Source organism: Nansenia antarctica, assembly GCF_963989245.1.
Source record: "Nansenia antarctica genome assembly, chromosome: 14".
In the NCBI taxonomy this organism is placed as follows: Eukaryota; Metazoa; Chordata; class Actinopteri; order Argentiniformes; family Microstomatidae; genus Nansenia; species Nansenia antarctica.
The window spans coordinates 20,964,056-20,987,686 of record NC_137684.1 but is presented as its reverse complement, the minus strand read 5'-3'; the positions used below and the strand labels follow the sequence as shown (position 1 = coordinate 20,987,686).

The 23,631-nt window shown below is 46.6% G+C and overlaps 10 protein-coding genes and 2 pseudogenes across 12 annotated transcripts in view; 5 read left to right on the top strand and 7 right to left on the bottom strand.

Annotated features, from left to right (window-relative positions):
- Positions 1–23,631, bottom strand: part of LOC308169952 (tubulin alpha chain, testis-specific-like) — a 73,426-nt pseudogene that overhangs the window by 24,945 nt on the left and 24,850 nt on the right. The window lies entirely within an intron of this gene.
- LOC308170421 (DNA excision repair protein ERCC-6-like) lies at positions 908–21,753 on the bottom strand (the record flags this gene model as incomplete). The annotated part of the gene is made up of 5 exons (XM_080545214.1): positions 21,463–21,753; positions 5,757–7,842; positions 4,872–4,958; positions 2,480–2,566; positions 908–1,098 (listed from the first exon to the last, which is right to left on the bottom strand). The coding sequence occupies exons 1-5, from the start codon at positions 21,664–21,666 to the stop codon at positions 908–910; spliced, it is 2,655 nt and encodes an 884-aa protein (XP_080401340.1). The 5' UTR covers positions 21,667–21,753.
- On the bottom strand, positions 8,815–11,699 carry LOC308170432 (DNA excision repair protein ERCC-6-like; the record flags this gene model as incomplete). The annotated part of the gene is made up of 3 exons (XM_080545224.1): positions 8,815–8,828; positions 9,212–9,298; positions 10,097–11,699. Coding segments are annotated over 3 exons (1,704 nt in total), but the record flags the coding sequence as incomplete, so codon positions are not given.
- On the top strand, positions 11,854–12,258 carry LOC308170431 (insulin-like growth factor 2; the record flags this gene model as incomplete). The annotated part of the gene is made up of 1 exon (XM_080545223.1): positions 11,854–12,258. A coding segment is annotated over one exon (405 nt), but the record flags the coding sequence as incomplete, so codon positions are not given.
- LOC308170430 (DNA excision repair protein ERCC-6-like) lies at positions 12,260–13,551 on the bottom strand (annotated as a pseudogene). Its single transcript has one exon. The product of its transcript is annotated as a DNA excision repair protein ERCC-6-like (transcript).
- Positions 13,712–14,116, top strand: LOC308170429 (insulin-like growth factor 2; the record flags this gene model as incomplete). Its single annotated transcript, XM_080545222.1, has 1 exon — positions 13,712–14,116. A coding segment is annotated over one exon (405 nt), but the record flags the coding sequence as incomplete, so codon positions are not given.
- On the bottom strand, positions 14,118–15,413 carry LOC308170428 (DNA excision repair protein ERCC-6-like; the record flags this gene model as incomplete). The annotated part of the gene is made up of 1 exon (XM_080545221.1): positions 14,118–15,413. A coding segment is annotated over one exon (1,296 nt), but the record flags the coding sequence as incomplete, so codon positions are not given.
- Positions 15,568–15,972, top strand: LOC308170427 (insulin-like growth factor 2; the record flags this gene model as incomplete). The annotated part of the gene is made up of 1 exon (XM_080545220.1): positions 15,568–15,972. A coding segment is annotated over one exon (405 nt), but the record flags the coding sequence as incomplete, so codon positions are not given.
- On the bottom strand, positions 15,974–17,269 carry LOC308170426 (DNA excision repair protein ERCC-6-like; the record flags this gene model as incomplete). The annotated part of the gene is made up of 1 exon (XM_080545219.1): positions 15,974–17,269. A coding segment is annotated over one exon (1,296 nt), but the record flags the coding sequence as incomplete, so codon positions are not given.
- Positions 17,424–17,828, top strand: LOC308170424 (insulin-like growth factor 2; the record flags this gene model as incomplete). Its single annotated transcript, XM_080545217.1, has 1 exon — positions 17,424–17,828. A coding segment is annotated over one exon (405 nt), but the record flags the coding sequence as incomplete, so codon positions are not given.
- On the bottom strand, positions 17,830–19,125 carry LOC308170423 (DNA excision repair protein ERCC-6-like; the record flags this gene model as incomplete). The annotated part of the gene is made up of 1 exon (XM_080545216.1): positions 17,830–19,125. A coding segment is annotated over one exon (1,296 nt), but the record flags the coding sequence as incomplete, so codon positions are not given.
- LOC308170422 (insulin-like growth factor 2) lies at positions 19,280–21,006 on the top strand (the record flags this gene model as incomplete). Its single annotated transcript, XM_080545215.1, has 3 exons — positions 19,280–19,714; positions 19,873–19,955; positions 20,856–21,006. 3 exons carry the CDS (start codon positions 19,280–19,282, stop codon positions 21,004–21,006), a joined length of 669 nt encoding a protein of 222 aa, XP_080401341.1.

Genomic DNA, 23,631 nt, shown 5'->3' with positions numbered 1-23,631 from the left:
TGGTGTAGAGGATCCTAAATCTTTGAAAGATTCATCCAATCCACTGGTCATCAAGTGGGGTGTCTCCTCATCCTCCTCACTATCATAGATTACTGCTACTCGTTTCTTTTTTCGGACAGATGTAATAAATGAGTTATCTGCGCTGTGGTATGAGTCAGATGCAAGGGAGTCACTGGCAGTTCCTACATTCTGTTCAACAGCTCTATTCTTAGTAGGCCTTTCATCTGGATGTAAACTGTCATCCATCAGGAACCCAGAATTCCCCTCATGGATATCATCCTCCTCTGGAAACATATCAGTAGCACTGTCTTCTAACTGTAAATTGAAGTTTCCTTCAAAAGCCTCAATCCCAGCATCAATTTTCAAAGGTGTGTCTGCATGACTCCCTTGGCTCATCTTGGACATCTGCAGGATGTCCTTCATGGATTTGACAGGAGAGTCCCTCTCTTCCATAGTGGAATGATCTTGGTATAATGACAAGTTCTGCCATTGTGGGGATGCATTTACATGTTGTGGTGCATCTTCATCAACAGCTGAGGAAACATTCTGGCTTGTGCTATTCTCCAAACCAATAACATTGTCATCTTTCACAGTTGATGATGCATCCAAAACCTCTTGAACGGACATGTCTATTGCCTTACAATCAGATAACAACTCAAGAGACTTGTCTATTGGAGAATCATGGTTGCTGTTTAGCAATTCTTCCTCACTTGCATCTTTTGAAGTGGGTTCTTCATTGTCAATACTTTCATCTACAGCTAGATCAATGAAGTTGTTACTGAGATTTTGGACATCATCCTCATCACCCGACCCAGATTGAGTAAGATCCACCAATGCAGGAGAGTTGTTGAAATTGGACTCATGGCTAGGAACGGAGGGACTGAGCTTTCTATCCTTGGATTTCCTGTCAGTTGACGTCACTGTGTTGTGCTGAGCTGGTTTTCGCAACCAGGCTGGCTGTGTTTGATGCAATGCTGTCAGCTAGCTGCATATGCAACTCTGACTCAGCCTTCATCAGGTCCTGAGCTTTTTGCACCCTGTTCTGTATGTAGTGGTGTGCTACTTGATCCTCAGGGGCATCTTCATGGTTATCCACTTCTTTTGAGAACATGAGGTCATGATCATGCATCCAAAACCTCTTGAACGGACATGTCTATTGCCTTACAATCAGATAACAACTCAAGAGACTTGTCTATTGGAGAATCATGGTTGCTGTTTAGCAATTCTTCCTCACTTGCATCTTTTGAAGTGGGTTCTTCATTGTCAATACTTTCATCTACAGCGAGATCAATGAAGTTGTTACTGAGATTTTGGACATCATCCTCATCACCCGACCCAGATTGAGTAAGATCCACCAATGCAGGAGAGTTGTTGAAATTGGACTCATGGCTAGGAACGGAGGGACTGAGCTTTCTATCCTTGGATTTCCTGTCAGTTGACGTCACTGTGTTGTGCTGAGCTGGTTTTCGCAACCAGGCTGGCTCTGTGTTTGATGCAATGCTGTCAGCTAGCTGCATATGCAACTCTGACTCAGCCTTCATCAGGTCCTGAGCTTTTTGCACCCTGTTCTGTATGTAGTGGTGTGCTTCTTGATCCTCAGGGGCATCTTCATGGTTATCCACTTATATCTTCTCCTCCACTGTGTCACAAGTGATCAGTCTGTATATAATGACATTTTCAGTTTGTCCAATGCGATAGGCCCTGTCAACAGCCTGGGCGTCAGTGGCTGGATTCCAACTGGGATCAAAAATAACAACTCTGTTTGCCGCTGTTAATGTGATGCCAACTCCTCCCACTTGAGTGGTCAGGAGAAACACAGAGTAGTGCTTGCTGGTCTGGAAAAGTGAGATCCGTCTCTCCTCACATTTCAAACAATTTCAGAGTCTGCAGTGACTGAGGGATGTCCTAAATTTTAGAGAAGGTATTTTAACTCTTCATTTACTGACTTGCCGGTATAGTTGTATTGTCATAAGCTGGATTTCAGGATCACCACTTCTGATGTCAATTGCCTTCAAAAAGAAACTCAGCGCATCTTGTAATTTCCCTTCAGTGTAACATTGCTTTACCATATTCACTAAGGTTTCATACCTCTTCCCCTCCGTCACAGATGGGGAATCACTGTTGAGGGGTTCAGCTTTTTGCAATGTGCAATCTCTGCCAGTAGTACACTGGTCCATTCTTTCATCAGAAGCAAGTTCAAGATCATTGGTAGATTCCTCCAGACTACTTTCTTCCTCCTCTCCAATATCAGATTCAGCAACATGCATAGACTCAAGTCCCTCTTCCTCACTCTCTTCAGCAGATTCAGCAACATGCATAGACTCCAGTCCCTCTTCCTCACTCTCTTCAGCAGATTCAGCAACATGCAAAGACTCAAGTCCCCCTTCCTCACTCTCTTCAGCATTCTCAGTGTTTAAAGTTTCCCCAGTGGGTTCCTCCTCCTCCATGAGGGACTCCTCATGAGATCCACCTTTCTCACCTCCATCACTTACATCATTAGACTGCTCCTGTGAAACTTCGTCTGTGTTATCTTCTGTGTCACTGAGGTCTTCCACATCTTCAATTACTGATTCCACAAGGGAGCGTCTTGAGGCCACAGAGGTGTTCAATCCAAAGCTTTTCCTGACCTTGAAGGAACTGGTTCTGACAGATTTTGGTGTAGAGGATCCTAAATCTTTGAAAGATTCATCCAATCCACTGGTCATCAAGTGGGGTGTCTCCTCATCCTCCTCACTATCATAGATTACTGCTACTAGTTTCTTTTTTCGGACAGATGTAATAAAAGAGTTATCTGCGCTGTGGTATGAGTCAGATGCAAGGGAGTCACTGGCAGTTCCTACATTCTGTTCAACAGCTCTATTCTTAGTAGGCCTTTCATCTGGATGTAAACTGTCATCCATCAGGAACCCAGAATTCCCCTCATGGATATCATCCTCCTCTGGAAACATATCAGTAGCACTGTCTTCTAACTGTAAATTGAAGTTTCCTTCAAAAGCCTCAATCCCAGCATCAATTTTCAAAGGTGTGTCTGCATGACTCCCATGGCTCATCTTGGACATCTGCAGGATGTCCTTCATGGATTTGACAGGAGAGTCCCTCTCTTCCATAGTGGAATGATATTGGTATAATGACAAGTTCTGCCATTGTGGGGATGCATTTACATGTTGTGGTGCATCTTCATCAACAGCTGAGGAAACATTCTGGCTTGTGCTATTCTCCAAACCAATAACATTGTCATCTTTCACAGTTGATGATGCATCCAAAACCTCTTGAACGGACATGTCTATTGCCTTACAATCAGATAACAACTCAAGAGACTTGTCTATTGGAGAATCATGGTTGCTGTTTAGCAATTCTTCCTCACTTGCATCTTTTGAAGTGGGTTCTTCATTGTCAATACTTTCATCTACAGCTAGATCAATGAAGTTGTTACTGAGATTTTGGACATCATCCTCATCACCCGACCCAGATTGAGTAAGATCCACCAATGCAGGAGAGTTGTTGAAATTGGACTCATGGCTAGGAACGGAGGGACTGAGCTTTCTATCCTTGGATTTCCTGTCAGTTGACGTCACTGTGTTGTGCTGAGCTGGTTTTCGCAACCAGGCTGGCTCTGTGTTTGATGCAATGCTGTCAGCTAGCTGCATATGCAACTCTGACTCAGCCTTCATCAGGTCCTGAGCTTTTTGCACCCTGTTCTGTATGTAGTGGTGTGCTTCTTGATCCTCAGGGGCATCTTCATGGTTATCCACTTCTTTTGAGAACATGAGGTCATGATCATGCATCCAAAACCTCTTGAACGGACATGTCTATTGCCTTACAATCAGATAACAACTCAAGAGACTTGTCTATTGGAGAATCATGGTTGCTGTTTAGCAATTCTTTATTATTATTATTCAGTATTCATCAGCATTCATCTTATTCAGCCTTCATCAGGTCCTGAGCTTTTTGCACCCTGTTCTGTATGTAGTGGTGTGCTTCTTGATCCTCAGGGGCATCTTCATGGTTATCCACTTATATCTTCTCCTCCACTGTGCCACAAGTGATCAGTCTGTATATAATGACATTTTCAGTTTGTCCAATGCGATAGGCCCTGTCAACAGCCTGGGCGTCAGTGGCTGGATTCCAACTGGGATCAAAAATAACAACTCTGTTTGCCGCTGTTAATGTGATGCCAACTCCTCCCACTTGAGTGGTCAGGAGAAACACAGAGTAGTGCTTGCTGGTCTGGAAAAGTGAGATCCGTCTCTCCTCACATTTCAAACAATTTCAGAGTCTGCAGTGACTGAGGGATGTCCTAAATTTTAGAGAAGGTATTTTAACTCTTCATTTACTGACTTGCCGGTATAGTTGTATTGTCATAAGCTGAATTTCAGGATCACCACTTCTGATGTCAATTGCCTTCAAAAAGAAACTCAGCGCATCTTGTAATTTCCCTTCAGTGTAACATTGCTTTCCCATATTCACTAAGGTTTCATACCTCTTCCCCTCCGTCACAGATGGGGAATCACTGTTGAGGGGTTCAGCTTTTTGCAATGTGCAATCTCTGCCAGTAGTACACTGGTCCATTCTTTCATCAGAAGCAAGTTCAAGATCATTGGTAGATTCCTCCAGACTACTTTCTTCCTCCTCTCCAATATCAGATTCAGCAACATGCATAGACTCAAGTCCCTCTTCCTCACTCTCTTCAGCAGATTCAGCAACATGCATAGACTCCAGTCCCTCTTCCTCACTCTCTTCAGCAGATTCAGCAACATGCAAAGACTCAAGTCCCCCTTCCTCACTCTCTTCAGCATTCTCAGTGTTTAAAGTTTCCCCAGTGGGTTCCTCCTCCTCCATGAGGGACTCCTCATGAGATCCACCTTTCTCACCTCCATCACTTACATCATTAGACTGCTCCTGTGAAACTTCGTCTGTGTTATCTTCTGTGTCACTGAGGTCTTCCACATCTTCAATTACTGATTCCACAAGGGAGCGTCTTGAGGCCACAGAGGTGTTCAATCCAAAGCTTTTCCTGACCTTGAAGGAACTGGTTCTGACAGATTTTGGTGTAGAGGATCCTAAATCTTTGAAAGATTCATCCAATCCACTGGTCATCAAGTGGGGTGTCTCCTCATCCTCCTCACTATCATAGATTACTGCTACTCGTTTCTTTTTTCGGACAGATGTAATAAATGAGTTATCTGCGCTGTGGTATGAGTCAGATGCAAGGGAGTCACTGGCAGTTCCTACATTCTGTTCAACAGCTCTATTCTTAGTAGGCCTTTCATCTGGATGTAAACTGTCATCCATCAGGAACCCAGAATTCCCCTCATGGATATCATCCTCCTCTGGAAACATATCAGTAGCACTGTCTTCTAACTGTAAATTGAAGTTTCCTTCAAAAGCCTCAATCCCAGCATCAATTTTCAAAGGTGTGTCTGCATGACTCCCTTGGCTCATCTTGGACATCTGCAGGATGTCCTTCATGGATTTGACAGGAGAGTCCCTCTCTTCCATAGTGGAATTATCTTGGTATAATGACAAGTTCTGCCATTGTGGGGATGCATTTACATGTTGTGGTGCATCTTCATCAACAGCTGAGGAAACATTCTGGCTTGTGCTATTCTCCAAACCAATAACATTGTCATCTTTCACAGTTGATGATGCATCCAAAACCTCTTGAACGGACATGTCTATTGCCTTACAATCAGATAACAACTCAAGAGACTTGTCTATTGGAGAATCATGGTTGCTGTTTAGCAATTCTTCCTCACTTGCATCTTTTGAAGTGGGTTCTTCATTGTCAATACTTTCATCTACAGCTAGATCAATGCAGTTGTTACTGAGATTTTGGACATCATCCTCATCACCCGACCCAGATTGAGTAAGATCCACCAATGCAGGAGAGTTGTTGAAATTGGACTCATGGCTAGGAACGGAGGGACTGAGCTTTCTATCCTTGGATTTCCTGTCAGTTGACGTCACTGTGTTGTGCTGAGCTGGTTTTCTCAACCAGGCTGGCTCTGTGTTTGATGCAATGCTGTCAGCTAGCTGCATATGCAACTCTGACTCAGCCTTCATCAGGTCCTGAGCTTTTTGCACCCTGTTCTGTATGTAGTGGTGTGCTTCTTGATCCTCAGGGGCATCTTCATGGTTATCCACTTCTTTTGAGAACATGAGGTCATGATCAGAGATCCCAAATATCTCCATGGAGTGAAGGGTGGCAATGTGCTCATCCAACTGAGTATCTGTGCGCCTTTGTCTGGAGTGCAGTGACTGCAACTGCAACTGTGTTGATGAAGATCGCGTGTCCTGCAGTGTGAAAAGTTCTTTCAAGTCTTGTTTGCTGAAGTACCGGAATGGATTTTTCTTGTCCCCGGTGGTCTGTCTGAGCAAGGAGTCTTTGAACACCTGCCGTCTGTATATCTTCTCCTCCACTGTGCCACAAGGGATCAGTCTGTATATAATGACATTTTCAGTTTGTCCAATGCGATAGGCCCTGTCAACAGCCTGGGCGTCAGTGGCTGGATTCCAACTGGGATCAAAAATAACAACTCTGTTTGCCGCTGTTAATGTGATGCCAACTCCTCCCACTTGAGTGGTCAGGAGAAACACAGAGTAGTGCTTGCTGGTCTGGAAAAGTGAGATCCGTCTCTCTCTCTCCGTGAGTTGAGTAACAGTGCCATCAATTCTTACTACCTTGAAACGCTTGTTGATTAGAATCCGTTCGATGATGTCCAACATCTTCCTTGACTGTGAGAAAACAAGTGTGCGATGGCCTTCTTGCTGCAGCTTCTCCAACAGTGCAATAAGAAACAGAAGTTTCCCAGATTCTGACATAAGGGTTTCATCAGAAATGTTGTCAATTCTGTTGGCAGCGGTCTCATCTTCATCTTCTTGAAGGTTTGTGCCTGTTCCTTCTTCAAGGCCTAACGGAGCAACCGCCCTAGCAGGGAGAAGTCTTGGGTGGTCACACAATTTCTTTAAGATATTCAGTTCAGCTAACGGTGACTTGGTGGTCATCAGCAGCTCCTTGATGTGATCCAGTGATATGAACTGGTTGTAGATGCCCTCTTGAATTGGGCTCAAGTAAGTCCAGATGATTAGGTCGTTCTTCCTGGTAAGAGTTGGCATTATTGCACCACCATTATTTAGCGGTTGGTTTTCCTTCCCTTCTGACTCCAAGTCTTTTTCACTGGCTTTTGTACAGTGTTGCTTTTTGCTCTGCACTTCTGCCTTTGTCCTCCTCAGGAAGTATGGACTTATGATGGCCATGAGGTTCTCTGACATCCTGAGTCCCAGTGCCTTCTCACCAGGGGTGGCATCCTTCTCCCTTGCACGGGTGATGGGATTTTCATACTCTGTTTTGAAGGTTTTAGATGTACCAAGGAGTGCCCCATGATGACAAGCAAAATCAAAAAGAGGCCACATTTCTCTCAGGTTATTCTGTACAGGGGTGCCTGTAAGAAGTAGACGATTTCTGGCAGGTATCGCGTGAGCACTTTTGGCAGTTTTAGTTGATGGGGATTTGATCTTGTGTGCCTCGTCCAAGATGACATAATCCCATTCGAATTCTTTGCCGTCGTAAGATGCGAGAAGCATCCTGTTGCGTTCTGATTTGCTTGTACCATGGAACTCTTTAACTCTCATTCCAGGAGTCCATTTGGCAAATTCTTTGATCCAGTTCTTGATGAGTGAGGTTGGCATGACAAGCAGAGTATGTTTCACCAATTCAGCATCATACATACCAGAGAGAAATGATATCACCTGAATTGTCTTCCCTAAGCCCATGTCATCGGCAAGGATTCCTCCATTCCGGCCATCTCTGTGGAGACCATGCATGAAAGCAACTCCTTCTTTCTGATAATCATAGAGTTTGTCAAAGTTCTTTGAAAAGCATAAGACCACTGTTGTTAACATCAACACACTCTTCATCATCATCAGATTCTTGCCGTGCCATCTCTTTAATTTTCTTGATCATATTCTGAATTCTTTCATTTGGGTGGATGCCATGGGCCAATTTAAACCGTTCCAGCGATTTTGACATGTTTCCTTTTCTGGCAGCATCTTTTCCATCCTGAATGTACCTTTGGTAGATGTCCACCTCCTCAGTGTCAATTGACAATGACTTCTCTAATTTGTTAGACATCTCATCAATTCGCAGATCTTCGACGTTGCCCTGCGAGACGTCCATGCTCAGTCTTCGGGTCGTTTTTCTTATTCAGTATTCATCAGGTATTATTATTATTATTATTCAGTATTCATCAGCATTCATCTTATTCAGCCTTCATCAGGTCCTGAGCTTTTTGCACCCTGTTCTGTATGTAGTGGTGTGCTTCTTGATCCTCAGGGGCATCTTCATGGTTATCCACTTATATCTTCTCCTCCACTGTGCCACAAGTGATCAGTCTGTATATAATGACATTTTCAGTTTGTCCAATGCGATAGGCCCTGTCAACAGCCTGGGCGTCAGTGGCTGGATTCCAACTGGGATCAAAAATAACAACTCTGTTTGCCGCTGTTAATGTGATGCCAACTCCTCCCACTTGAGTGGTCAGGAGAAACACAGAGTAGTGCTTGCTGGTCTGGAAAAGTGAGATCCGTCTCTCCTCACATTTCAAACAATTTCAGAGTCTGCAGTGACTGAGGGATGTCCTAAATTTTAGAGAAGGTATTTTAACTCTTCATTTACTGACTTGCCGGTATAGTTGTATTGTCATATGCTGAATTTCAGGATCACCACTTCTGATGTCAATTGCCTTCAAAAAGAAACTCAGCGCATCTTGTAATTTCCCTTCAGTGTAACATTGCTTTCCCATATTCACTAAGGTTTCATACCTCTTCCCCTCCGTCACAGATGGGGAATCACTGTTGAGGGGTTCAGCTTTTTGCAATGTGCAATCTCTGCCAGTAGTACACTGGTCCATTCTTTCATCAGAAGCAAGTTCAAGATCATTGGTAGATTCCTCCAGACTACTTTCTTCCTCCTCTCCAATATCAGATTCAGCAACATGCATAGACTCAAGTCCCTCTTCCTCACTCTCTTCAGCAGATTCAGCAACATGCATAGACTCCAGTCCCTCTTCCTCACTCTCTTCAGCAGATTCAGCGACATGCAAAGACTCAAGTCCCCCTTCCTCACTCTCTTCAGCATTCTCAGTGTTTAAAGTTTCCCCAGTGGGTTCCTCCTCCTCCATGAGGGACTCCTCATGAGATCCACCTTTCTCACCTCCATCACTTACATCATTAGACTGCTCCTGTGAAACTTCGTCTGTGTTATCTTCTGTGTCACTGAGGTCTTCCACATCTTCAATTACTGATTCCACAAGGGAGCGTCTTGAGGCCACAGAGGTGTTCAATCCAAAGCTTTTCCTGACCTTGAAGGAACTGGTTCTGACAGATTTTGGTGTAGAGGATCCTAAATCTTTGAAAGATTCATCCAATCCACTGGTCATCAAGTGGGGTGTCTCCTCATCCTCCTCACTATCATAGATTACTGCTACTCGTTTCTTTTTTCGGACAGATGTAATAAATGAGTTATCTGCGCTGTGGTATGAGTCAGATGCAAGGGAGTCACTGGCAGTTCCTACATTCTGTTCAACAGCTCTATTCTTAGTAGGCCTTTCATCTGGATGTAAACTGTCATCCATCAGGAACCCAGAATTCCCCTCATGGATATCATCCTCCTCTGGAAACATATCAGTAGCACTGTCTTCTAACTGTAAATTGAAGTTTCCTTCAAAAGCCTCAATCCCAGCATCAATTTTCAAAGGTGTGTCTGCATGACTCCCTTGGCTCATCTTGGACATCTGCAGGATGTCCTTCATGGATTTGACAGGAGAGTCCCTCTCTTCCATAGTGGAATTATCTTGGTATAATGACAAGTTCTGCCATTGTGGGGATGCATTTACATGTTGTGGTGCATCTTCATCAACAGCTGAGGAAACATTCTGGCTTGTGCTATTCTCCAAACCAATAACATTGTCATCTTTCACAGTTGATGATGCATCCAAAACCTCTTGAACGGACATGTCTATTGCCTTACAATCAGATAACAACTCAAGAGACTTGTCTATTGGAGAATCATGGTTGCTGTTTAGCAATTCTTCCTCACTTGCATCTTTTGAAGTGGGTTCTTCATTGTCAATACTTTCATCTACAGCTAGATCAATGCAGTTGTTACTGAGATTTTGGACATCATCCTCATCACCCGACCCAGATTGAGTAAGATCCACCAATGCAGGAGAGTTGTTGAAATTGGACTCATGGCTAGGAACGGAGGGACTGAGCTTTCTATCCTTGGATTTCCTGTCAGTTGACGTCACTGTGTTGTGCTGAGCTGGTTTTCGCAACCAGGCTGGCTCTGTGTTTGATGCAATGCTGTCAGCTAGCTGCATATGCAACTCTGACTCAGCCTTCATCAGGTCCTGAGCTTTTTGCACCCTGTTCTGTATGTAGTGGTGTGCTTCTTGATCCTCAGGGGCATCTTCATGGTTATCCACTTCTTTTGAGAACATGAGGTCATGATCAGAGATCCCAAATATCTCCATGGAGTGAAGGGTGGCAATGTGCTCATCCAACTGAGTATCTGTGCGCCTTTGTCTGGAGTGCAGTGACTGCAACTGCAACTGTGTTGATGAAGATCGCGTGTCCTGCAGTGTGAAAAGTTCTTTCAAGTCTTGTTTGCTGAAGTACCGGAATGGATTTTTCTTGTCCCCGGTGGTCTGTATGAGCAAGGAGTCTTTGAACACCTGCCGTCTGTATATCTTCTCCTCCACTGTGCCACAAGGGATCAGTCTGTATATAATGACATTTTCAGTTTGTCCAATGCGATAGGCCCTGTCAACAGCCTGGGCGTCAGTGGCTGGATTCCAACTGGGATCAAAAATAACAACTCTGTTTGCCGCTGTTAATGTGATGCCAACTCCTCCCACTTGAGTGGTCAGGAGAAACACAGAGTAGTGCTTGCTGGTCTGGAAAAGTGAGATCCGTCTTTCTCTCTCCGTGAGTTGAGTAACAGTGCCATCAATTCTTACTACCTTGAAACGCTTGTTGATTAGAATCCGTTCGATGATGTCCAACATCTTCCTTGACTGTGAGAAAACAAGTGTGCGATGGCCTTCTTGCTGCAGCTTCTCCAACAGTGCAATAAGAAACAGAAGTTTCCCAGATTCTGACATAAGGGTTTCATCAGAAATGTTGTCAATTCTGTTGGCAGCGGTCTCATCTTCATCTTCTTGAAGGTTTGTGCCTGTTCCTTCTTCAAGGCCTAACGGAGCAACCGCCCTAGCAGGGAGAAGTCTTGGGTGGTCACACAATTTCTTTAAGATATTCAGTTCAGCTAACGGTGACTTGGTGGTCATCAGCAGCTCCTTGATGTGATCCAGTGATATGAACTGGTTGTAGATGCCCTCTTGAATTGGGCTCAAGTAAGTCCAGATGATTAGGTCGTTCTTCCTGGTAAGAGTTGGCATTATTGCACCACCATTATTTAGCGGTTGGTTTTCCTTCCCTTCTGACTCCAAGTCTTTTTCACTGGCTTTTGTACAGTGTTGCTTTTTGCTCTGCACTTCTGCCTTTGTCCTCCTCAGGAAGTATGGACTTATGATGGCCATGAGGTTCTCTGACATCCTGAGTCCCAGTGCCTTCTCACCAGGGGTGGCATCCTTCTCCCTTGCACGGGTGATGGGATTTTCATACTCTGTTTTTAAGGTTTTAGATAATTCATCTCCCCCCGGCTGCTACCTGTTCTGCTGTTCAACACATGGACTTTGAGGCTGCAGTTTGCACGAGACACGACACACACACAGCTACGGGCAGCTAATGGTGAAAAATAAAGGTTTAAGACAGCACTAGCAGCTGGTGAAGCAGATGTCCGGGTCCAGCGGGGTGCTGGTGCTGGCCCTGGCCTGGCTGTGCTGGGTGGACCTGGCCCAGGCGGAGACGCTCTGCGGCGGGGAGCTGGTAGACGCGCTGCAGTTCGTCTGTGAGGACAGAGGCTTCTACTTCTACTTCAGTAGGCCTACCAGCAGGTCCAGCAGTCGGCGCTCTCAGAACCGTGGGATCGTGGAGGAGTGTTGCTTCCGTAGCTGCGACCTGGACCTGTTGGAGCAGTACTGCGCCAAGCCGGCCAAGTCGGAGCGGGACGTGTCGGCCACCTCCCTACAGGGTCCTGTGATGCCCGCACTCAAACAGGACGTCCCCAGAAAACAGCACGTGACCGTGAAGTATTCCAAATACGAGGTATGGCAGCGGAAGGCGGCCCAGAGGCTCCGGAGGGGCCCTGAGCTTTTTGCACCCTGTTCTGTATGTAGTGGTGTGCTTCTTGATCCTCAGGGGCATCTTCATGGTTATCCACTTCTTTTGAGAACATGAGGTCATGATCAGAGATCCCAAATATCTCCATGGAGTGAAGGGTGGCAATGTGCTCATCCAACTGAGTATCTGTGCGCCTTTGTCTGGAGTGCAGTGACTGCAACTGCAACTGTGTTGATGAAGATCGCGTGTCCTGCAGTGTGAAAAGTTCTTTCAAGTCTTGTTTGCTGAAGTACCGGAATGGATTTTTCTTGTCCCCGGTGGTCTGTCTGAGCAAGGAGTCTTTGAACACCTGCCGTCTGTATATCTTCTCCTCCACTGTGCCACAAGTGATCAGTCTGTATATAATGACATTTTCAGTTTGTCCAATGCGATAGGCCCTGTCAACAGCCTGGGCGTCAGTGGCTGGATTCCAACTGGGATCAAAAATAACAACTCTGTTTGCCGCTGTTAATGTGATGCCAACTCCTCCCACTTGAGTGGTCAGGAGAAACACAGAGTAGTGCTTGCTGGTCTGGAAAAGTGAGATCCGTCTCTCTCTCTCTCCGTGAGTTGAGTAACAGTGCCATCAATTCTTACTACCTTGAAACGCTTGTTGATTAGAATCCGTTCGATGATGTCCAACATCTTCCTTGACTGTGAGAAAACAAGTGTGCGATGGCCTTCTTGCTGCAGCTTCTCCAACAGTGCAATAAGAAACAGAAGTTTCCCAGATTCTGACATAAGGGTTTCATCAGAAATGTTGTCAATTCTGTTGGCAGCGGTCTCATCTTCATCTTCTTGAAGGTTTGTGCCTGTTCCTTCTTCAAGGCCTAACTGAGCAACCGCCCTAGCAGGGAGAAGTCTTGGGTGGTCACACAATTTCTTTAAGATATTCAGTTCAGCTAACGGTGACTTGGTGGTCATCAGCAGCTCCTTGATGTGATCCAGTGATATGAACTGGTTGTAGATGCCCTCTTGAATTGGGCTCAAGTAAGTCCAGATGATTAGGTCGTTCTTCCTGGTAAGAGTTGGCATTATTGCACCACCATTATTTAGCGGTTGGTTTTCCTTCTCTTCTGACTCCAAGTCTTTTTCACTGGCTTTTGTACAGTGTTGCTTTTTGCTCTGCACTTCTGCCTTTGTCCTCCTCAGGAAGTATGGACTTATGATGGCCATGAGGTTCTCTGACATCCTGAGTCCCAGTGCCTTCTCACCAGGGGTGGCATCCTTCTCCCTTGCACGGGTGATGGGATTTTCATACTCTGTTTTTAAGGTTTTAGATAATTAATCTCCCCCCGGCTGCTACCTGTTCTGCTGTTCAACACATGGACTTTGAGGCTGCAGTTTGCACGAGACACGACACACACACAGCTACGGGCAGCTAATGGTGAAAAATAAAGGTTTAAGACAGCACTAGCAGCTGGTGAAGCAGATGTCCGGGTCCAGCGGGGTGCTGGTGCTGGCCCTGGCCTGGCTGTGCTGGGTGGACCTGGCCCAGGCGGAGACGCTCTGCGGCGGGGAGCTGGTGGACGCGCTGCAGTTCGTCTGTGAGGACAGAGGCTTCTACTTCTACTTCAGTAGGCCTACCAGCAGGTCCAGCAGTCGGCGCTCTCAGAACCGTGGGATCGTGGAGGAGTGTTGCTTCCGTAGCTGCGACCTGAACCTGTTGGAGCAGTACTGCGCCAAGCCGGCCAAGTCGGAGCGGGACGTGTCGGCCACCTCCCTACAGGGTCCTGTGATGCCCGCACTCAAACAGGACGCCCCCAGAAAACAGCACGTGACCGTGAAGTATTCCAAATACGAGGTATGGCAGCGGAAGGCGGCCCAGAGGCTCCGGAGGGGCCCTGAGCTTTTTGCACCCTGTTCTGTATGTAGTGGTGTGCTTCTTGATCCTCAGGGGCATCTTCATGGTTATCCACTTCTTTTGAGAACATGAGGTCATGATCAGAGATCCCAAATATCTCCATGGAGTGAAGGGTGGCAATGTGCTCATCCAACTGAGTATCTGTGCGCCTTTGTCTGGAGTGCAGTGACTGCAACTGCAACTGTGTTGATGAAGATCGCGTGTCCTGCAGTGTGAAAAGTTCTTTCAAGTCTTGTTTGCTGAAGTACCGGAATGGATTTTTCTTGTCCCCGGTGGTCTGTCTGAGCAAGGAGTCTTTGAACACCTGCCGTCTGTATATCTTCTCCTCCACTGTGCCACAAGTGATCAGTCTGTATATAATGACATTTTCAGTTTGTCCAATGCGATAGGCCCTGTCAACAGCCTGGGCGTCAGTGGCTGGATTCCAACTGGGATCAAAAATAACAACTCTGTTTGCCGCTGTTAATGTGATGCCAACTCCTCCCACTTGAGTGGTCAGGAGAAACACAGAGTAGTGCTTGCTGGTCTGGAAAAGTGAGATCCGTCTCTCTCTCTCCGTGAGTTGAGTAACAGTGCCATCAATTCTTACTACCTTGAAACGCTTGTTGATTAGAATCCGTTCGATGATGTCCAACATCTTCCTTGACTGTGAGAAAACAAGTGTGCGATGGCCTTCTTGCTGCAGCTTCTCCAACAGTGCAATAAGAAACAGAAGTTTCCCAGATTCTGACATAAGGGTTTCATCAGAAATGTTGTCAATTCTGTTGGCAGCGGTCTCATCTTCATCTTCTTGAAGGTTTGTGCCTGTTCCTTCTTCAAGGCCTAACTGAGCAACCGCCCTAGCAGGGAGAAGTCTTGGGTGGTCACACAATTTCTTTAAGATATTCAGTTCAGCTAACGGTGACTTGGTGGTCATCAGCAGCTCCTTGATGTGATCCAGTGATATGAACTGGTTGTAGATGCCCTCTTGAATTGGGCTCAAGTAAGTCCAGATGATTAGGTCGTTCTTCCTGGTAAGAGTTGGCATTATTGCACCACCATTATTTAGCGGTTGGTTTTCCTTCTCTTCTGACTCCAAGTCTTTTTCACTGGCTTTTGTACAGTGTTGCTTTTTGCTCTGCACTTCTGCCTTTGTCCTCCTCAGGAAGTATGGACTTATGATGGCCATGAGGTTCTCTGACATCCTGAGTCCCAGTGCCTTCTCACCAGGGGTGGCATCCTTCTCCCTTGCACGGGTGATGGGATTTTCATACTCTGTTTTTAAGGTTTTAGATAATTAATCTCCCCCCGGCTGCTACCTGTTCTGCTGTTCAACACATGGACTTTGAGGCTGCAGTTTGCACGAGACACGACACACACACAGCTACGGGCAGCTAATGGTGAAAAATAAAGGTTTAAGACAGCACTAGCAGCTGGTGAAGCAGATGTCCGGGTCCAGCGGGGTGCTGGTGCTGGCCCTGGCCTGGCTGTGCTGGGTGGACCTGGCCCAGGCGGAGACGCTCTGCGGCGGGGAGCTGGTGGACGCGCTGCAGTTCGTCTGTGAGGACAGAGGCTTCTACTTCTACTTCAGTAGGCCTACCAGCAGGTCCAGCAGTCGGCGCTCTCAGAACCGTGGGATCGTGGAGGAGTGTTGCTTCCGTAGCTGCGACCTGAACCTGTTGGAGCAGTACTGCGCCAAGCCGGCCAAGTCGGAGCGGGACGTGTCGGCCACCTCCCTACAGGGTCCTGTGATGCCCGCACTCAAACAGGACGCCCCCAGAAAACAGCACGTGACCGTGAAGTATTCCAAATACGAGGTATGGCAGCGGAAGGCGGCCCAGAGGCTCCGGAGGGGCCCTGAGCTTTTTGCACCCTGTTCTGTATGTAGTGGTGTGCTTCTTGATCCTCAGGGGCATCTTCATGGTTATCCACTTCTTTTGAGAACATGAGGTCATGATCAGAGATCCCAAATATCTCCATGGAGTGAAGGGTGGCAATGTGCTCATCCAACTGAGTATCTGTGCGCCTTTGTCTGGAGTGCAGTGACTGCAACTGCAACTGTGTTGATGAAGATCGCGTGTCCTGCAGTGTGAAAAGTTCTTTCAAGTCTTGTTTGCTGAAGTACCGGAATGGATTTTTCTTGTCCCCGGTGGTCTGTCTGAGCAAGGAGTCTTTGAACACCTGCCGTCTGTATATCTTCTCCTCCACTGTGCCACAAGTGATCAGTCTGTATATAATGACATTTTCAGTTTGTCCAATGCGATAGGCCCTGTCAACAGCCTGGGCGTCAGTGGCTGGATTCCAACTGGGATCAAAAATAACAACTCTGTTTGCCGCTGTTAATGTGATGCCAACTCCTCCCACTTGAGTGGTCAGGAGAAACACAGAGTAGTGCTTGCTGGTCTGGAAAAGTGAGATCCGTCTCTCTCTCTCCGTGAGTTGAGTAACAGTGCCATCAATTCTTACTACCTTGAAACGCTTGTTGATTAGAATCCGTTCGATGATGTCCAACATCTTCCTTGACTGTGAGAAAACAAGTGTGCGATGGCCTTCTTGCTGCAGCTTCTCCAACAGTGCAATAAGAAACAGAAGTTTCCCAGATTCTGACATAAGGGTTTCATCAGAAATGTTGTCAATTCTGTTGGCAGCGGTCTCATCTTCATCTTCTTGAAGGTTTGTGCCTGTTCCTTCTTCAAGGCCTAACTGAGCAACCGCCCTAGCAGGGAGAAGTCTTGGGTGGTCACACAATTTCTTTAAGATATTCAGTTCAGCTAACGGTGACTTGGTGGTCATCAGCAGCTCCTTGATGTGATCCAGTGATATGAACTGGTTGTAGATGCCCTCTTGAATTGGGCTCAAGTAAGTCCAGATGATTAGGTCGTTCTTCCTGGTAAGAGTTGGCATTATTGCACCACCATTATTTAGCGGTTGGTTTTCCTTCTCTTCTGACTCCAAGTCTTTTTCACTGGCTTTTGTACAGTGTTGCTTTTTGCTCTGCACTTCTGCCTTTGTCCTCCTCAGGAAGTATGGACTTATGATGGCCATGAGGTTCTCTGACATCCTGAGTCCCAGTGCCTTCTCACCAGGGGTGGCATCCTTCTCCCTTGCACGGGTGATGGGATTTTCATACTCTGTTTTTAAGGTTTTAGATAATTAATCTCCCCCCGGCTGCTACCTGTTCTGCTGTTCAACACATGGACTTTGAGGCTGCAGTTTGCACGAGACACGACACACACACAGCTACGGGCAGCTAATGGTGAAAAATAAAGGTTTAAGACAGCACTAGCAGCTGGTGAAGCAGATGTCCGGGTCCAGCGGGGTGCTGGTGCTGGCCCTGGCCTGGCTGTGCTGGGTGGACCTGGCCCAGGCGGAGACGCTCTGCGGCGGGGAGCTGGTGGACGCGCTGCAGTTCGTCTGTGAGGACAGAGGCTTCTACTTCTACTTCAGTAGGCCTACCAGCAGGTCCAGCAGTCGGCGCTCTCAGAACCGTGGGATCGTGGAGGAGTGTTGCTTCCGTAGCTGCGACCTGAACCTGTTGGAGCAGTACTGCGCCAAGCCGGCCAAGTCGGAGCGGGACGTGTCGGCCACCTCCCTACAGGGTCCTGTGATGCCCGCACTCAAACAGGACGTCCCCAGAAAACAGCACGTGACCGTGAAGTATTCCAAATACGAGGTATGGCAGCGGAAGGCGGCCCAGAGGCTCCGGAGGGGCCCTGAGCTTTTTGCACCCTGTTCTGTATGTAGTGGTGTGCTTCTTGATCCTCAGGGGCATCTTCATGGTTATCCACTTCTTTTGAGAACATGAGGTCATGATCAGAGATCCCAAATATCTCCATGGAGTGAAGGGTGGCAATGTGCTCATCCAACTGTGTATCTGTGCGCCTTTGTCTGGAGTGCAGTGACTGCAACTGCAACTGTGTTGATGAAGATCGCGTGTCCTGCAGTGTGAAAAGTTCTTTCAAGTCTTGTTTGCTGAAGTACCGGAATGGATTTTTCTTGTCCCCGGTGGTCTGTCTGAGCAAGGAGTCTTTGAACACCTGCCGTCTGTATATCTTCTCCTCCACTGTGCCACAAGTGATCAGTCTGTATATAATGACATTTTCAGTTTGTCCAATGCGATAGGCCCTGTCAACAGCCTGGGCGTCAGTGGCTGGATTCCAACTGGGATCAAAAATAACAACTCTGTTTGCCGCTGTTAATGTGATGCCAACTCCTCCCACTTGAGTGGTCAGGAGAAACACAGAGTAGTGCTTGCTGGTCTGGAAAAGTGAGATCCGTCTCTCTCTCTCCGTGAGTTGAGTAACAGTGCCATCAATTCTTACTACCTTGAAACGCTTGTTGATTAGAATCCGTTCGATGATGTCCAACATCTTCCTTGACTGTGAGAAAACAAGTGTGCGATGGCCTTCTTGCTGCAGCTTCTCCAACAGTGCAATAAGAAACAGAAGTTTCCCAGATTCTGACATAAGGGTTTCATCAGAAATGTTGTCAATTCTGTTGGCAGCGGTCTCATCTTCATCTTCTTGAAGGTTTGTGCCTGTTCCTTCTTCAAGGCCTAACTGAGCAACCGCCCTAGCAGGGAGAAGTCTTGGGTGGTCACACAATTTCTTTAAGATATTCAGTTCAGCTAACGGTGACTTGGTGGTCATCAGCAGCTCCTTGATGTGATCCAGTGATATGAACTGGTTGTAGATGCCCTCTTGAATTGGGCTCAAGTAAGTCCAGATGATTAGGTCGTTCTTCCTGGTAAGAGTTGGCATTATTGCACCACCATTATTTAGCGGTTGGTTTTCCTTCCCTTCTGACTCCAAGTCTTTTTCACTGGCTTTTGTACAGTGTTGCTTTTTGCTCTGCACTTCTGCCTTTGTCCTCCTCAGGAAGTATGGACTTATGATGGCCATGAGGTTCTCTGACATCCTGAGTCCCAGTGCCTTCTCACCAGGGGTGGCATCCTTCTCCCTTGCACGGGTGATGGGATTTTCATACTCTGTTTTTAAGGTTTTAGATAATTAATCTCCCCCCGGCTGCTACCTGTTCTGCTGTTCAACACATGGACTTTGAGGCTGCAGTTTGCACGAGACACGACACACACACAGCTACGGGCAGCTAATGGTGAAAAATAAAGGTTTAAGACAGCACTAGCAGCTGGTGAAGCAGATGTCCGGGTCCAGCGGGGTGCTGGTGCTGGCCCTGGCCTGGCTGTGCTGGGTGGACCTGGCCCAGGCGGAGACGCTCTGCGGCGGGGAGCTGGTGGACGCGCTGCAGTTCGTCTGTGAGGACAGAGGCTTCTACTTCTACTTCAGTAGGCCTACCAGCAGGTCCAGCAGTCGGCGCTCTCAGAACCGTGGGATCGTGGAGGAGTGTTGCTTCCGTAGCTGCGACCTGAACCTGTTGGAGCAGTACTGCGCCAAGCCGGCCAAGTCGGAGCGGGACGTGTCGGCCACCTCCCTACAGGGTCCTGTGATGCCCGCACTCAAACAGGACGTCCCCAGAAAACAGCACGTGACCGTGAAGTATTCCAAATACGAGGTATGGCAGCGGAAGGCGGCCCAGAGGCTCCGGAGGGGCCCTGAGCTTTTTGCACCCTGTTCTGTATGTAGTGGTGTGCTTCTTGATCCTCAGGGGCATCTTCATGGTTATCCACTTCTTTTGAGAACATGAGGTCATGATCAGAGATCCCAAATATCTCCATGGAGTGAAGGGTGGCAATGTGCTCATCCAACTGTGTATCTGTGCGCCTTTGTCTGGAGTGCAGTGACTGCAACTGCAACTGTGTTGATGAAGATCGCGTGTCCTGCAGTGTGAAAAGTTCTTTCAAGTCTTGTTTGCTGAAGTACCGGAATGGATTTTTCTTGTCCCCGGTGGTCTGTCTGAGCAAGGAGTCTTTGAACACCTGCCGTCTGTATATCTTCTCCTCCACTGTGCCACAAGTGATCAGTCTGTATATAATGACATTTTCAGTTTGTCCAATGCGATAGGCCCTGTCAACAGCCTGGGCGTCAGTGGCTGGATTCCAACTGGGATCACAAATAACAACTCTGTTTGCCGCTGTTAATGTGATGCCAACTCCTCCCACTTGAGTGGTCAGGAGAAACACAGAGTAGTGCTTGCTGGTCTGGAAAAGTGAGATCCGTCTCTCTCTCTCCGTGAGTTGAGTAACAGTGCCATCAATTCTTACTACCTTGAAACGCTTGTTGATTAGAATCCGTTCGATGATGTCCAACATCTTCCTTGACTGTGAGAAAACAAGTGTGCGATGGCCTTCTTGCTGCAGCTTCTCCAACAGTGCAATAAGAAACAGAAGTTTCCCAGATTCTGACATAAGGGTTTCATCAGAAATGTTGTCAATTCTGTTGGCAGCGGTCTCATTTTCATCTTCTTGAAGGTTTGTGCCTGTTCCTTCTTCAAGGCCTAACTGAGCAACCGCCCTAGCAGGGAGAAGTCTTGGGTGGTCACACAATTTCTTTAAGATATTCAGTTCAGCTAACGGTGACTTGGTGGTCATCAGCAGCTCCTTGATGTGATCCAGTGATATGAACTGGTTGTAGATGCCCTCTTGAATTGGGCTCAAGTAAGTCCAGATGATTAGGTCGTTCTTCCTGGTAAGAGTTGGCATTATTGCACCACCATTATTTAGCGGTTGGTTTTCCTTCTCTTCTGACTGCAAGTCTTTTTCACTGGCTTTTGTACAGTGTTGCTTTTTGCTCTGCACTTCTGCCTTTGTCCTCCTCAGGAAGTATGGACTTATGATGGCCATGAGGTTCTCTGACATCCTGAGTCCCAGTGCCTTCTCACCAGGGGTGGCATCCTTCTCCCTTGCACGGGTGATGGGATTTTCATACTCTGTTTTGAAGGTTTTAGATGTACCAAGGAGTGCCCCATGATGACAAGCAAAATCAAAAAGAGGCCACATTTCTCTCAGGTTATTCTGTACAGGGGTGCCTGTAAGAAGTAGACGATTTCTGGCAGGTATCGCGTGAGCACTTTTGGCAGTTTTAGTTGATGGGGATTTGATCTTGTGTGCCTCGTCCAAGATGACAATCCCATTCGAATTCTTTGCCGTCGTAAGATGCGAGAAGCATCCTGTTGCGTTCTGATTTGCTTGTACCATGGAACTCTTTAACTCTCATTCCAGGAGTCCATTTGGCAAATTCTTTGATCCAGTTCTTGATGAGTGAGGTTGGCATGACAAGCAGAGTATGTTTCACCAATTCAGCATCATACATAGCAGAGAGAAATGATATCACCTGAATTGTCTTCCCTAAGCCCATGTCATCGGCAAGGATTCCTCCATTCCGGCCATCTCTGTGGAGACCATACATGAAAGCAACTCCTTCTTTCTGATAATCATAGAGTTTGTCATAAAGTTCTTTGAAAAGCATAAGACCACTGTTGTTAACATCAACACACTCTTCATCATCATCATCATCATCATCATCAGATTCTTGCCGTGCCATCTCTTTAATTTTCTTGATCATATTCTGAATTCTTTCATTTGGGTGGATGCCATGGGCCAATTTAAACAGTTCCAGCGATTTTGACATGTTTCCTTTTCTGGCAGCATCTTTTCCATCCTGAATGTACCTTTGGTAGATGTCCACCTCCTCAGTGTCAATTGACAATGACTTCTCTAATTTGTTAGACATCTCATCAATTCGCAGATCTTCGACGTTGCCCTGCGAGACGTCCATGCTCAGTCTTCGGGTCGTTTTTCTTATTCAGTATTCATCAGGTATTATTATTATTCAGTATTCATCAGCATTCATCTTATTCAGCCTTCATCAGGTCCTGAGCTTTTTGCACCCTGTTCTGTATGTAGTGGTGTGCTTCTTGATCCTCAGGGGCATCTTCATGGTTATCCACTTATATCTTCTCCTCCACTGTGCCACAAGTGATCAGTCTGTATATAATGACATTTTCAGTTTGTCCAATGCGATAGGCCCTGTCAACAGCCTGGGCGTCAGTGGCTGGATTCCAACTGGGATCAAAAATAACAACTCTGTTTGCCGCTGTTAATGTGATGCCAACTCCTCCCACTTGAGTGGTCAGGAGAAACACAGAGCAGTGCTTGCTGGTCTGGAAAAGTGAGATCCGTCTCTCTCTCTCCGTGAGTTGAGTAACAGTGCCATCAATTCTTACTACCTTGAAACGCTTGTTGACTAGAATCCGTTCGATGATGTCCAACATCTTCCTTGACTGTGAGAAAACAAGTGTGCGATGGCCTTCTTGCTGCAGCTTCTCCAACAGTGCAATAAGAAACAGAAGTTTCCCAGATTCTGACATAAGGGTTTCATCAGAAATGTTGTCAATTCTGTTGGCAGCGGTCTCATTTTCATCTTCTTGTTGCCCTGCGAGACGTCCATGCTCAGTCTTCGGGTCGTTTTTCTTATTCAGTATTCATCAGGTATTATTATTATTACTCAGTATTCATCAGCATTCATCTTATTCAGCCTTCATCAGGTCCTGAGCTTTTTGCACCCAGTTCTGTATGTAGTGGTGTGCTTCTTGATCCTCAGGGGCATCTTCATGGTTATCCACTTCTTTTGAGAACATGAGGTCATGATCAGAGATCCCAAATATCTCCATGGAGTGAAGGGTGGCAAAGTGCTCATCCAACTGAGTATCTGTGCGCCTTTGTCTGGAGTGCAGTGACTGCAACTGCAACTGTGTTGATGAAGATCGCGTGTCCTGCAGTGTGAAAAGTTCTTTCAAGTCTTGTTTGCTGAAGTACCGGAATGGATTTTTCTTGTCCCCGGTGGTCTGTCTGATCAAGGAGTCTTTGAACACCTGCCGTCTGTATATCTTCTCCTCCACTGTGCCACAAGTGATCAGTCTGTATATAATGACATTTTCAGTTTGTCCAATGCGATAGGCCCTGTCAACAGCCAGCTCCGGGTCAGTCAGCTCTCCTTCATAAGGGCCATAGTGTGTTCCTACAGCCAGGCTGGGTCCAGAGCTGAACACCCCCAGGCCGGCTCCAGGGATGCCTGAGGTCCTCACCTCCAGGCCAGGGGGGCGGAGCCCCAGGGGGGCGGAGCTGTCTGGGATGAAGAGGGGGGGGCCGTGCACCTCACACTCCTCAAGGAAGAAGTCCTGGCATGAGATCCGTGGCCACTCCACTCAGCCACTCCTTCTTTCTGATAATCATAGAGTTTGTCATAAAGTTCTTTGAAAAGCATAAGACCACTGTTGTTAACATCAACAAACTCTTCATCATCATCATTATCTGATTCTTGCCGTGCCATCTCTTTAATTTTCTTGATCATATTCTGAAGTTTTTCATTTGGGTGGATGCCATGGGCCAATTTAAAGAGTTCCAGCGATTTTGACATGTTTCCTTTTCTGGCAGCATCTTTTCCATCCTGAATGTACCTTTAAAAGAAAAGAAAAGAAAAGAAAAGAAAAGAAGGTTGAAAACATGTCAATGTCAATCTGAGTAACAAAATGTAATTTAGGGGGTGAACCACAGAAAAAGTCATAAGACAATCTAATGAAATAAGAGTTTAATT